Source organism: Mastigoproctus giganteus, chromosome 12, assembly GCF_048544385.1.
Source record: "Mastigoproctus giganteus isolate SK-2022 chromosome 12, ASM4854438v1, whole genome shotgun sequence".
In the NCBI taxonomy this organism is placed as follows: domain Eukaryota; kingdom Metazoa; phylum Arthropoda; class Arachnida; order Uropygi; family Thelyphonidae; genus Mastigoproctus; species Mastigoproctus giganteus.
Genome location: NC_143586.1, coordinates 35873642 through 35887427, shown reverse-complemented (window position 1 = coordinate 35887427; position 13786 = coordinate 35873642). Strand labels below are relative to the sequence as shown.

Sequence of the window (13786 nt, the reverse complement as noted above, 5' to 3'; positions counted from 1 at the left end):
CGCTATGCTGCTGCAACAGGATCTGGAAAGGTTGAGCAGATGGGCTGAGAGGTGGCAAATGAAGTTTAACATTGACAAATGTAAAGTACTACATATGGGAAACAGCAACCCCAGAGCAATGTATCAACTCTGTGGTACTATACTGACAGTGGTAGAGAATGAAAAGGACCTGGGGGGTAATTGTGCAGGCAGATATGAAGTTCTCTGAGCAGTGCAGACGAGCTGCAAGAGTAGCTCATGGTGTCTTATCAATGATATACAGGAATTTTTCTAGCAGGGATAAGGAGGTGATTATTCCCTTGTATAAGGCAATGGTCAGGCCGCACCTTGAGTACTGTATACAGGTCTGGAGGCCTCATTTCAAGAATGATGTAGAGCTGGTGGAACGAGTACAGAGAAGGGCAACAAGGTTAGTGAATGGAATGAATGGTTGCTCTTACAAAGAAAGGCTGAAGTTTTGCAAATTACAGTTATCGGCAAGGTGATCTGATAGAGATGTACAAAGCCTTGAATGGTTTGAGCATGCTCAATGCTGATGGGATACTGCCTCTTGCTCAAAATAATCACCTGAGAGGGCATAAATTCAAATTGAGGAAAGACAGATATAGGATAGATGTGCGGAAATTTGCCTTTAGCCAGCGGCTAGTTGATTGGTGGAACAGACTTCCATTCCTTGTTTTGGAAGTTGATAGCCTAAATAAATTTAAGGCTCAGCTGGACAGGTATTTCGAACGAACGGAGGGGTGAAGTGGAAGGGTTTTTTTTTTTTTTTTTGGCTGATGCTGCATAAGCTTGCTTTCTTGCATCATATGGCTCTTCTAATGCTAATCCCTGCTAGCAAAGTTTCTGAATATCATTGACAAAAAACCCCATGAGCTGCCCTGCTAGCCTGTCTACACTGGTCATAGAACTTCATATCAGACTGCACAATTACCTCCAGGTGTTTTCATTCTCCACTACCTTGAGTGTAGTATCACAAAGTTGGTACATTTCTCTGGGGTTACTTCTACCCATATGCAGTACCTTGCATTTGTCAATGTTAAATTTTAACTGTCATTTTTCAGCCCATCAACCCAATTTTCCTAGATCTTGTTCTAGTAGCTTACCCCGATGTCTCTCGTTAACCACCCTGAACACCTTTGTATCATCTGCAAACTTAGACATTAAGCCTAATATACCGTCATCATTATAACTGATAAATATTGAAATCAACAATGGATGCAGCACTGAACTGAACCCTAGGAAATTCCACTGATAACATTACTGCATGAAGAGCAGTGCCCACTGATTCTTCTACTTAACCATCCCTTTATCAATAACAGTAACTTGCCCTTAATGCCACATTGCTTCAGTTTGTAGAGCAGTGTTTTATGTGCTACAGTAACAAAAGCCTTACCGAAATCCAAGTATGTGATGTCAAAATTATTTTTTTGCATATAGTTCCTTGGTCATTGCATCATAGTAACCTATCAGATTGGTTATATAAGACCGCCTCTTGATAAATCCATGCTGTGATTGCAGTATAATTGCATGACTGTCCAAATGGTCCTACAATACTTCTTTAACCAGTGATTCCATTATTTTCCCTGGAACAGACATTAAGCTAACAGGTCTATAATTACTCATGACCTTTTTATCCCCCCTTATGAATTGGCGATATATTCACACTTCTCCAGTCCATAGAGACCTCCCCTGAATCCAAAGATGCCCTCATAATTATGGCTAAGGGTTTGCTTACCTCCTTTGCTGCCTCCCTTAATATAACTGGATAGATTACATCTGCCCCCAGGTGCCTTTTTTATGTCCATGTTGAACAATTTATCCTCCATTTGCCTTTCAGTTATCACAAAATCATTTAGCTCCTTATTAGAGTTTGATAAACTTCTATCATCCCCTTCCCTAAAGAATTCCTCATGTGTGAATGTAGTTGCAAAATACCTATTCCATTTGACTGCAATCTGAGCAATGTCATTAACACTTAACCCATAGACATCAAGTGGCCCAATGTGATTCTACCCCTTCCTTCTACTGTTAATATAAGCATAGAAGGCTTTGCTGTTTTTCTTTGCATTCTTTGTCAGAGACTTCCCATAATCTGCCTTAGCTTGGCTAACCTCCTTTATGACTTGATTACAGACTAATTTATATCTTCCTGTATCACCTGATAATTTATATGCATTCTCTGCCACATGTCTCAGTAGTTCATCTGACATTCGTTTAGGTCTAAGCCTTGAACAGTATTTCTTTGTTGGTATTGAAAGCATAGTAGCTTCTTTGTATACTTCCCTGAATACTTCCCATTTACAATTTGCTGTTGGTAACATCATCAATTGGTCCTACTTCTCACAATTTAAAAACTGTTAACATTGGTAAATACAAGAGTACTGCATTTGGGTAGCAGTAATTCCAGGATAGCATTCTATTTGAGGAGTACCAAACTCAAGGTAGTGGAGATGAAAATATCTAAAGTAATTGCACAGTCTTACATGAAATTCTCAATGTAGTGCAAACAAGCTGCCAGAACAGTCCATGGGATTCTGTCAATGATATGCAGGAATAAAGAGGTGATTATCCCATTACATAAATCAATGGTTAGGCCACATCTGGAAAGGGTGTGGAGAAGAGCAAAATCTTATTTTGCTTAGAGAAGAGCAAATCTTATTGGAAAGGGTGTGGAGAAGAGCAAAAAGATTATCTGAGAGCACAAAAGGATATTCTTACCAAGAAAAACTGGAGTTCTAAATTGCAGTCTCTGGAAACTAGGCATTTGTGTGGTGACCTAATTGAAGTTAAAACAGCTTTAAAATGGAGAAAGATGCCATCACCATTAAGTAAACTAAATGCTGATAGCATCTTTACCTTTTCTCTGATGAAACACACACTTGCGGCATAAATTTAAATTTGAAAAGGACGGTTGCAGAATAGATGTGTGTGGAAATTTGCATTCAGCCAAAGAGTAATCAGTTGTTGGAGTTAACTTCCACATGTTGTGGAGGTGGATTATTTAATAAATTTAAGGAAGGTTTGGACAAATTAATGAAAGAAGTGGGGAAATTGAAATTTTCTTTTTTGTTTTTTTTTTGGTTGGTGCTGTATAGGGTTTACTTCCTTGCAGTATGATACTATTAAACTAAAAGTCTTATGAAGGATAAAGACATGAACGTTACAATGACATAAAAACATGAATATTATATTATAAATATATTCTTGCACAGCTTTCTGCAAAAGTTTTATAAATTGAATTTCAGTCTGAATAATTATTTTTTGACAAATTGTGATATTATTGATATCAGCAAAGTTGCTAAGAACAGAAAAAAAAATTTAAGACTTTGAGAATGTATAGTCAATTTTTTTTTATTTACATGTTATTGGTTCATCAATATGTAAATAACTGAACGGTATATACTACTTCTCAATTTAGGATGGTTTAGTTCTCGCCTTAATCGGTTAGTAGCAAAGCATATGGTAGGTGATTGTATGATGATTTTATTGATTTTCCTAATTATCAGTTTCGAAAGTTTCACTAAATAGTATCAAAGGATTTACAGGTTAGCAAATCAGAGAATGAGCAAAAGTTATAGGAAGTTTTTTTAATCATTCAAACAAGTTAGTGTTAGTAGTGGAAAATAATGCAAGAAAGCAAGATAGTTACCACTACCTTGTATTTATCAATATTAGACCTCAGTTAGCATTAGCATTAGTAGAGGCATATGATGTAAGAAAACAAGCTTATACAGTATCAGCCAAAAAAAAAAAAAAACTTCCCATTTCACCCATCCATTCTTTCTAAATGTTTGTCTAGTTCTGCCTTGAATTTATTTAAGTTGTCAACTTCCACAATTACAGATGGAAGTTTGTTCCAGTAATCAACTACCTTCTAGCTAGATGCAAATTTCCGCACATCTGTTTTACAATTGTCTTTTCTCAATTTGAGTTTATGTCTCCTCAGGTGATTAATCTGGGCAAGAGGAAGAATCCCATTGAACTTGCTGCTCAAACCATTCAAGGCCTTATACACCTCAATCAGATCACCTCACAGGTTCCTAAGGATGTGCTTATAATTATGGCTAAATTTGGTTTCAGAAAAGACTTGGTTTAAAATTATTTCTAGTATTTTTAAATTAATTTAAAATTAATAATTCTAATTTAATTTAGTTTAAATAAAACAATATTCTTTAATTGAATCTCAATAGATAATGGTCCTTGCAGTGCTTCTTGAAATTGTGATAAATGTTCTAACAGAAGTGGCACAACATCCTTCATGGGTATTTTTATTAGCTGTTGGTAGTGCTACACTTATTGGCCATATCTACACACAGAAAACATCAGCAGTATGTGTTAGCACCAAAGACATGTCAGACAGAACTGTTATTATTACTGGAGCAAATACTGGTAAGTGTGTAACATTTCTTATGCTTTATTTACATTTTTTATCAATGGACAGCAGTGATTATCGTAATGGAAATACTGTGTGCAGTCTATAATTTTAGTACACACATGCACACCACCAATGCCACATAAAATAAAAACTAAATTCTTTGAATGAGTAAATATGTGAAAACCAGATTATCACAATCATGGTTAGTCCTGGAAATGCAGAGTCATAATTTGATGGAAGCACCTAAAAATTGTAATGGCTCCCACTTTCACTTTTCAAATGATATCAAATCTTATCTCCATAACTGTGAAGGATAGGGAAAAAGCAAATCACAAAGTTTTAAAGCATGATTGCTTTATTAAGAGATATTGTCCAGCTGAAAAATCATAATACCTCTAGAGTTTCAAATATCTTTTTACAACCGATTACAATCAGAATTAGAAATAGGTTAGTTATGTGATACTCTGCATGTATAATCAACTACAGATCCCAGATTTGGAGAAAGAGAGAACAACATGCGAGCGACATTGCACAAGAAGACAAATGTCAATTTTTTCCTGCACTTCATGAAATAAACTTTCTTGCCCTTCTTTGAGAAATTTTGTATGAACCTTTTCTAAAAGCTCTGTATCTCTTTCTTCAAGTGTGGCCTTCAGACCTGAACATAATATTCTAAATGCAGTCTCACCATCATCTTATATAAAGGGACTGTGAAGGTCTATATATCAGAGACTATATGCCTTCCTAATCACTAGTTTATATGGCATGGAAAATTTCTGTCTCACTGAATCATAACTTCTAAGCCATAGAAGAACTACTAGAACACAGAAGAGCCACTTTTAAGTCAGCTTCTACACCCCCCCTCCCCCCAAAGCTTATAAATAACTCCTGGATTTTTGTTTCCTTGGTAAAAACCTAGCTTCCAGTTCCCATTTTTAAGATCATTTGGGCATCCCAGTTACTTTGAAGCAAAATGGCTTGGTTCATATTGTTAATCACCCTTCCTACCTTTAAATCATCAGCAGGCTTTGGAAACTTAACCTGTACTTCCCCATTAATGTCATTAAGGAAGACATGAAACAAAAGTGGCTCCAGTGCTGATACCTGAGAAATTTAATTTGTTATACTGATCCATCTTGAAGTATGTCCATTTATGACTACTCTCTGTCTCCTACCAAAAGTGGCTCCAAAAGTTTTATTCACTCCTTGAACCAATGAAGGTTCTTGCCATTAATCCTAATTACTCCAGTTTATATAATAGCCTTTCATGAGGCCATATCAAAAGCTTTACTGAAGTCAAAGTAAATAATGTCAAAGTGTTTCTTGCATCCCACTGTTTTATGACTTCATTATAATAATTAACAAGATTGGTCAGGTGAGACTTCCTCTTCACGAAGCAGTGTTGTGATCCATTAAGGACACCATTCCTATTGAGATGGTCCTGTATTGTGTCCTTAATCAGAGACTGCATGATCTTACCCAGCACTGTAGTCAAACTTGCTGGCCTATAGTTGTCCATCACATCTCTCTCACCTCATTTGTGAATTGAAGAGCTACTAGCTTCTCCAGTCCAGCTGGAGTATTCAAAAATTTAATGATCTAAGTGGGATGATGCACCCACACGCAACTCTTTTTAGTACAACAGGATGCAATAATGTCTTCTGCTGGTGCTTTACCTTCACTCAGCTTCTGTAATTTTCTCCATAGACTCTTGCTGAAATTGATATATTACTTAATTTACAGCAGCCTTGACTCATTGCAAAGTACTTATTCAGTTCATCTACCCCATCTGCTGAACATTCTGTAACTTTTCCTCTTTGATTAAGGGGCCTGTCTGATTCACTCTGGTTTTTTTGTATTTGCATATGAAAAGAACTCTTTACCTACATTATAGCTCTTTTTGCTAGTGGCTTCTCATAGTCAGCTTTCATTTACCTTACCTTGTTCACAACATGGCTAAGTTAGTTGGTCTCTTGGGCAAGGGTAGCATTGTTTTTCTCATGGAAACTTGGGTTTTTTCATCCAGACAACACGAAAATTGACCACAGAATTCATGCAATTTACAGACATTGTGAGTGTATACGGTGCAATATTATCTTAATTGCTGATGTGCCTAAAACCTCAAAACAAACAAAAACAAGTAGTTGAAATGGCTTGTATTGAAATGGCTGGACTGCCTGAAACCACTTTTTGCATTGCTGTTTTTTTTTTTTTTCTCGGTATGAATTTAAACAAACTATGTTTGTGTTTTCGTAGTGTCAACATGAAGACACATCATTATGATTTCATAGTGTCATACAATACAAGAAGGGACACCTCCGTAGCCAGGTGGGAAGGAGCAGCAGTGCGTAGCACACATTTCTTGATTAGACCAGGGTTCGAGCCCGTCACCACCAAATACGGAGGATGCGGAAAGGTCAGGGAATGACCACCGCATATTCCCAGAGCAATATGGCCTTAGTTGCTAATGCTCCTAAAAACCGAATAACAAACAAACAAACAATACAAGAAGGGATATATAAAGTGAAAAAAGATACTCAGTTATCAGCAACGACAGCATGCAGATCAGCATCATTGTGACTACAAATGTATAGGGAAAGAGGACACAGGTTTATCAATATATTGAAGAGCACAAAAAACTTGGAGAAACGAAACAAAATATCAAAAATCACTAAGCTAAAAAAAAAAAATCAGCAAAAAAGTTTTAAGATTATTGTAAGTGAACAGGATTTTGCAAAAAGAGAAATTAAAATTAAAGAATTTTAAAAGAAAGAAAAAAATAGCAAAAAGTGGCTTTTTTTTTGCATAACTACTCGTACTAGGCTTCTGATATTTTATTTTTAACTTTTTTTTTTTTTTTTTTTACATGTTTATTTGGCTCTTCAGGTCTAGTATCAAACCTTGTTCTCTTTTCCTAATGCAAGGCTGAGCTAGCAGCCTTGCATTAGGAAAATTATTTGGAGCATATCAGCTCCAAATAAATTAGTCCTGTCTGAATCACTTGTAGTATCATGACTGTTAGTTTGACTCTGACTCAAATTTTCTGTTGATGCCAGTGGTGATCTCCACTTGGCTACTGGACCAGTCTGCCCCATTGCACATTTTCCAACTGTCCCATAGTTTTTTGTAGATGCATGTCTTCAATTATTAACAGGTTTTAAGTTGTACCCAACACCTTTGACATAAGGTAAAAGTACCATTATCTTAAGATTGAACATCTCTGGATTTTGAAATTTTTGAGATTTTGAGTAAGTTTCTAAACTTGAGATACCCACTCCCTGGAAGATCTCAGACCACCTGGTTGTAGCAAATTGGAGGTTAATATTTAAAATCAGTTTGCATAAACTGGCAGCATCACACCTTTGCTTTTGTGTCAATCATTTCTTTTTGTTTTGCGTGTTGTGTGTATTCACTAATAAATGATTTGGATATTTGTAGATGGGAATTTGTAGAAGGAATTTTGTAGATGGGAATTTGTAGAAGGAATTTTGTAGATGGGAATTTGTAAAAGAAAAAGAAAAAAAACCACATACACATACACAGTAAACTCTTGAAAATCCAGCAATTTAATCTGGAATTCTTTAAAATCAGGCACATTTCACAATTTGGAAATATGAAGGAAGCAAACATTCACCTGTATTAATGATCACATTTTATCTTTAAGAATCCATGCAAAAAAAGGGGTGACATTTTTCTCTTTCTAAGATGCTTATAGGACAGATTAAAGGATAGGCTTGTACTTTAATCTGTTTTTGTAGCCAGGAGTTATACTGAAATGATACTGCAATGGTCTTAATTTTCCTAGCAGAATAAATTTGCTTTTGAAGCAAGTTGCCCTGGTATTTATTGCACTGTTTTCATTAGCTATATTTGTTTAAAAGATGAGAGTGTTATGACAGCTTGTTTTAGGACAGACTGATTTCTCATTAAATAGCAGGGTGATCTCTACTGACTGTACACAAAACAGTTGTAAAAAAGTTGTTTGATTTGAGTACAGTATATAAAACTCTATATAAAATGTTTTCAAAATTGTAATGTAGAAGCTTTCTGTTGAAAGTAGTGCAATACCAGGCAACTCATTACAATAGGCATTTGTTCTGCTGTGAGAATTAAGACCACTGCATTATCCATGCAGTTTAATTTTTGCTCTCTGCAGGATTTAAAATATTTACAGGTGTAAATGGATTCAGTTTTTAGTCCTTAATATTCATTGAAATGTGCTCCTCTAAAACTTTTAACCCCTAGATATATTCTAAAGTCTGGAAAATTTTGAAATCTGGCACCTCTCAATCCCTGAAGGTGCCAGATTTTAAAGAGTTTACTGTGTGCATGCGTGCGTGCGTGCGTGCAACATATATAAAGTAAAAAAGGAGGTAGGCAGAATGGAAAAGCAAACAGAAAAGAGAAGAATTAAGAAATAGAACAAAGAAATGAATTAAACTAAGGCAGAAGTAAAAAAAAAAATAGATGTACAGTAGAAGGAATATGTATATAAAATTTAGAACCTTTAAATAAAAGGCAAATGTAGCCAAGATTATAAGCCAATAAATAAAAAAATTTAGATTGGCACCCACCCTGAAAGACACCAAGGCCAAAAAATGTGAAATATCATGAAAAATATACAATAAGCCAACCACAAAGACTGTGATATTGGTTATCCTCAGTGCTTTTTTTGGGACGGTACTCAACGGTACAGCGTACCAGCACCTTTATTAACAGTGACATGGGACATTTGGATGCAGTACACGTCAAAATTTGTATTATTCCATAAATTTTTTTCACGTTTACCTGCATATTCAAATAAGCTTTAAGCTATTTAACTAAATTTGCATTTTTTGCTGGCTATTGTTTAGATATTTTCTATATAAAACTTTATAACCATTTTTAGAATTCTAAATTACTCAGTTGGACCTCTGTTTAACGAACTCCTTTTATAGCGATTTTTTTTGAGTTCCCCTTGGAAGTTACATTTAAAATACAGTAGTTTCCATTGAGCGAAGAAAATTTTCATATAACGAACAGATTAGGACAGACTTAACTTGGTATGCACTGTTCGCATTTCCGGTCTTTAGGCAATTAAGCAATTAGTGCTGCTGCATGAATTAAGAGAGCTAACAGGATTACCATTCTACAACTTAGCAGTATTCGTAAAACCTATTCGACCACCTGTTCCACATACAGAGAAGTATTCCTGATGCCGACAATGGGCTTTGGTTAACCTTCTAGCATTAGTAGAGGCATATGATGCAAGAAAGCAAGCTTATTCAGCATCAGCCAAAAAAAAACACACCACTCCCATTTCACCCCTCCGTTCGTTCGAAATACCTGTCCAGTTGAGCCTTAAATTTGTTTAGGCTATCAACTTCAGCAACAAATGATTGAAGTCGGTTCCACTAACCAACCACCCGCTGGCCAAAGGCAAATTTCCGCACATCTATCCGACATCCGTCCTTCCTCAATTTGAATTTATGCCCTCTGAGCTGATTATTCTGAGCAAGATGAAGAATTCCATTGGCATTGAGCATGCTCAAACCATTCAAAGCCTTATACACCTCTATCAGATCACCTCGCCGGTGCCTAGTCTCCAGACTCTGTAATTTGCAAAACTTAAGCCTTTCTTCGTAAGAGCAACCCTTTGTTCCATTCACTAATCTTGTTGCCCTTCTCTGTACCCGTTCCAGCAGCTCTACATCCTTCTTGAAATGAGGCTTCCAGACCTGTATACAGTACTCAAGATGTGGCCTAACCATTGCCTTATACAAGGGAATAATCACCTCCTTATCCCTGCTAGAAAAATTCCTGTATATCATTGACAAGACACCATGAGCTACTCTTGCAGCTCGTCTGCACTGCTCAGAGATGGTGTCCAACCTTTTCCCATACAGGGGCTGTATTCAAAAAAATTCAAAATTAGATTTCTTTCGCGGGCTGCACTGAATTATTTGAGAAAAATTAGTGTATTACATTTTACATATCTTATTACATGTAAAAGTAAAATTTAAAATATTCAAAATTTTATTAAGTACAATGCACAATTGCATTTACTGAACATTTAATGAGAAAATTTTTTTGATAATTAACAAATAAAATAATAAAATAAAATTTGATAATAAAATGCTGTTTTAGTTCACTTTCCGCGTGGGCCGTAGGTTGGACACCACTGTGACTCAACTTTAAGTGCCTTGTTAGGAGAGAGCAATTTTCTTTTAACCCGACAAATAATCATCTGTTATTTTGCAGAAGTGAATTATCCACATTTGTCCTTAAATTTTCCCTATCTCTGTTTGCATGGTCACAGTACCTGATTATCCGAATGACACCAACATTTTGTGCAGTTTCAAAAAAAAGAAAAGAAAAAAATTCAAATTTAAGAACTAGTGACAATATCAATGATGAGAGAAGGAAAATGAGGACAATGAAGAATTTAAACCTTCTAAACATGAAATGTTGGAATCTGGTGAAAATGAAATTAGAAAATTGTCAATTAGGTTACAGTTAACTGAAAGAGATGCAATTTGGGTATTTCAGGGATACCTAATTGATAAGATGGTTTTGGAAGAATTGAAGCATTTGATGAATGCCCTGAGTACGATACCAATTTCATCGAGTGAAAGTGAATGAGGATTTTCACAAATGAATCTGATCGTCAGCCCAACCAGAGCTTTGTTGATGACAAAAACAATTTCTTAAGATTGTAGGCCCAACATGCTTCAATTCAGCGAAATATGTCGATTCATGGCTGCTTTGGAAACGTCATTCAGCAACGGACATAAACAGTAAGAAAAGAAGTCAGCATAGTCAGGATGAGAACTTAATAAAAATTTGGAATGTTCTACAAAAACTTTATTATGAAATTATTATTACTTATTTTATTTATTTTTACTTATAATTTTTTACTTATTACTTATTTTACTCACATTTTACTTATTTTTTTATATACTTGAATAATAAATTTATGTTTAATAAACTGTGTGTTAATATACTTAATTTGTTGTTCTTATTTCAAAAACATTACTACTAAAGTAACAATATCAGGAAAAATATTTTAGAGTACTTTTCTTATCCTTTTAATTTTCAATTTTTCCTGATAGCAAAGAATGAGTACCAGCACCTATTTTTTTAGAAAAAAAGCACTGGTTATCTTTGTGGTAGTTACTTAGAAAATTTTCAGTATATCTAACCCAGTCTGTTAATTAAGGAGCCTTGATTATTAAGTTGATAAAATTAAAAAGTGTAAAAATCAGCGCTCTTATAAATAGATTTTCAGTCTTTCATAATTTTAGGCTTTAAATTTTTGTTTTGCACCATAGGTATTGGAAAAGCAACTGCAATGGACATGGCTCGTAGAAATGCAAGAGTAATCATAGCATGTCGAAATATGGATAAAGGAATGCAGGCTGTTAAGGATATAATTGATGCCACAAGTAATCCAAATGTCATAGTAAAACATATTGATCTTGCCTCACTGAAATCTGTTCTTTCATTTGCTAATGATATACTTTCAACTGAATGTAAACTTCATGTCCTGATAAACAATGCAGGAATTTCAGGTAAAACACCTGAGAATTATGTCACTGTTTATTGTAATTACTTGTGCTAAATCCTTATCTAATTTTTATCATTTCCCTCCCCACCTTTTTTTAGGCCCTCCAGAAAGGCAACTTACTGAAGATGGATATGAATTGGTGTTTCAGACTAATCACCTAGGGCACTTTTTGCTCACTAACCATCTCCTCCGTATGTATATCACATTTTACCACATTTATATAGAAATTTCTTGTTTTTATTCATTTCTTCCATCCTACCTACGTTATTAACATTAGTAGAGGCATATGTTGCAAGAAAGCAAGCTTATGCAGCATCAGCCAAAAAAAAACTACTTCCATTTCACCCCTCTGTTCATTCGAAATACCTGTCTAGCTGAGCCTTAAATTTATTTAGGCTAGCAACTTCCACAACAAGGGATGGAAGTCTGTTCCTTGAACCAGCTACCCGCTGGTTATAATTTACATTATTATTTCTCTTCTTATTTCACTTTTTTATTTAAATTTGTAGCCATTAATAGTTTTATTAGTAGGATTAAAATTTAACAGTCATTAGAAGAAATGACACCTGAGGCACTAGACTTGTTCAAGTAAAACATAATGTCGGTTAACAATCTCTTATTATGAAAAGGTTGCCAACTTGTCACAAATGTTATACTTGCAGTATAGAGAGACAGTCAACTGTGATATGTTGGAGTGTGACAGAAAGAAGATGAAGGTAAGGTGCGTGTGTCCTATCCTTAGCCTTGCAAGAGTGACTTCTCTGTGATTCAAGCAGAAGCTGAATGGCCAAAGCTGGAGATTCAGTTTAATCTGAAGGAGTTTGTTGCCTCCTTGGTTAAGCAAAAATTGTAGTTGTTATTACTGTGAAGCATCGTGATATGAGAGAAAATTTTGTTTTTGGAAGTTTTAAGGTGCAACAACAACTAAAGGCCATTATGTGCCAAACAAATACAAAAGTAACAGGTAGCATTAAAGGTCAGATATATGCATTATGTAGGATTTAGCATAAAAGCATAGCATAGCATCTGTCATAGCATTGTATCTGTTTTTAGGAAAGTGAAAATTGCACTGATATCAGTTCTGTTGTCGAAAATTCATTTCAAAGTAGGAGTGATTTTGGCTACATGCTTTGAAAAGAACGTGGGTTGCCATGCTGCATTATAGAGAGACAGTCAACTGTGATATGTTGGAGTGTGACAGAAAGAAGATGAAGGTAAGGTGTGTGTGTCCTATTCTTAGCCTTGCAAGAGTGACTTCTCTGTGATTCAAGCAGAAGCTGAATGGCCAAGGCTGGAGATTCAGTTTAATCTGAAGGAGTTTGTTGCCTCCTTGGTTTTTACAGATGGTTTTCCAGTGGTTTATACTTGGACTTATTACAAGATTTTTGCAGTCAGCGAAAGGAATTTTAAAAGAGGTATCAGCTGGTTCCACAGTGAATTTGGCTACATGGTCAGCACTCTCACTGCCAGGTATGCCAACATGGTTAGGAGCCCAAAAAATTTTTACTACTTTCATCAGCTTAGATAGAGCAGTCAGGAAGTTTTGAATATGATCAAGTAGGTAGTCGTTGATGTATCCTTGGCTGCTGTAAAGTGAGAATGGCACAGAGAGTCAGTTAATATGACATTATGAGTAAACTGGTGTGATTTTATAGATTCCAAACCATTTTTACTTGCATGCAGTTTAGAAGTAAAGAGGCTACAATCTAAAGGTAACTGATTATAGATCATGGAGGATGAAAGAACAATGGCAGCACCAACAGGATGGTCAGTTTTGGAGCAGTTTGTGTATATATATATGAATATAAGATTCATATGTGCATTTTTAGTGATTTATAAAGCTGTTTTATATTTTGTTGAGA

The 13786-nt window shown here is 35.4% G+C and overlaps 1 protein-coding gene across 4 annotated transcripts in view; it reads left to right on the top strand.

Annotated features, from left to right (window-relative positions):
* LOC150076880 (retinol dehydrogenase 12-like) overlaps positions 1 to 13786 on the top strand; it is an 80842-nt gene that overhangs the window by 28037 nt on the left and 39019 nt on the right. For all 4 annotated transcript variants that reach the window (XM_090385661.1, XM_090385662.1, XM_090385659.1 and 1 more), the window contains exons 2-4: positions 4194 to 4392; positions 11689 to 11928; positions 12023 to 12115. In XM_090385661.1, the coding sequence (XP_090241787.1) occupies positions 4197 to 4392; positions 11689 to 11928; positions 12023 to 12115 (529 nt within the window). In that variant the 5' untranslated portion in view covers positions 4194 to 4196. The remainder of the gene's footprint in view (positions 1 to 4193; positions 4393 to 11688; positions 11929 to 12022; positions 12116 to 13786) is intronic.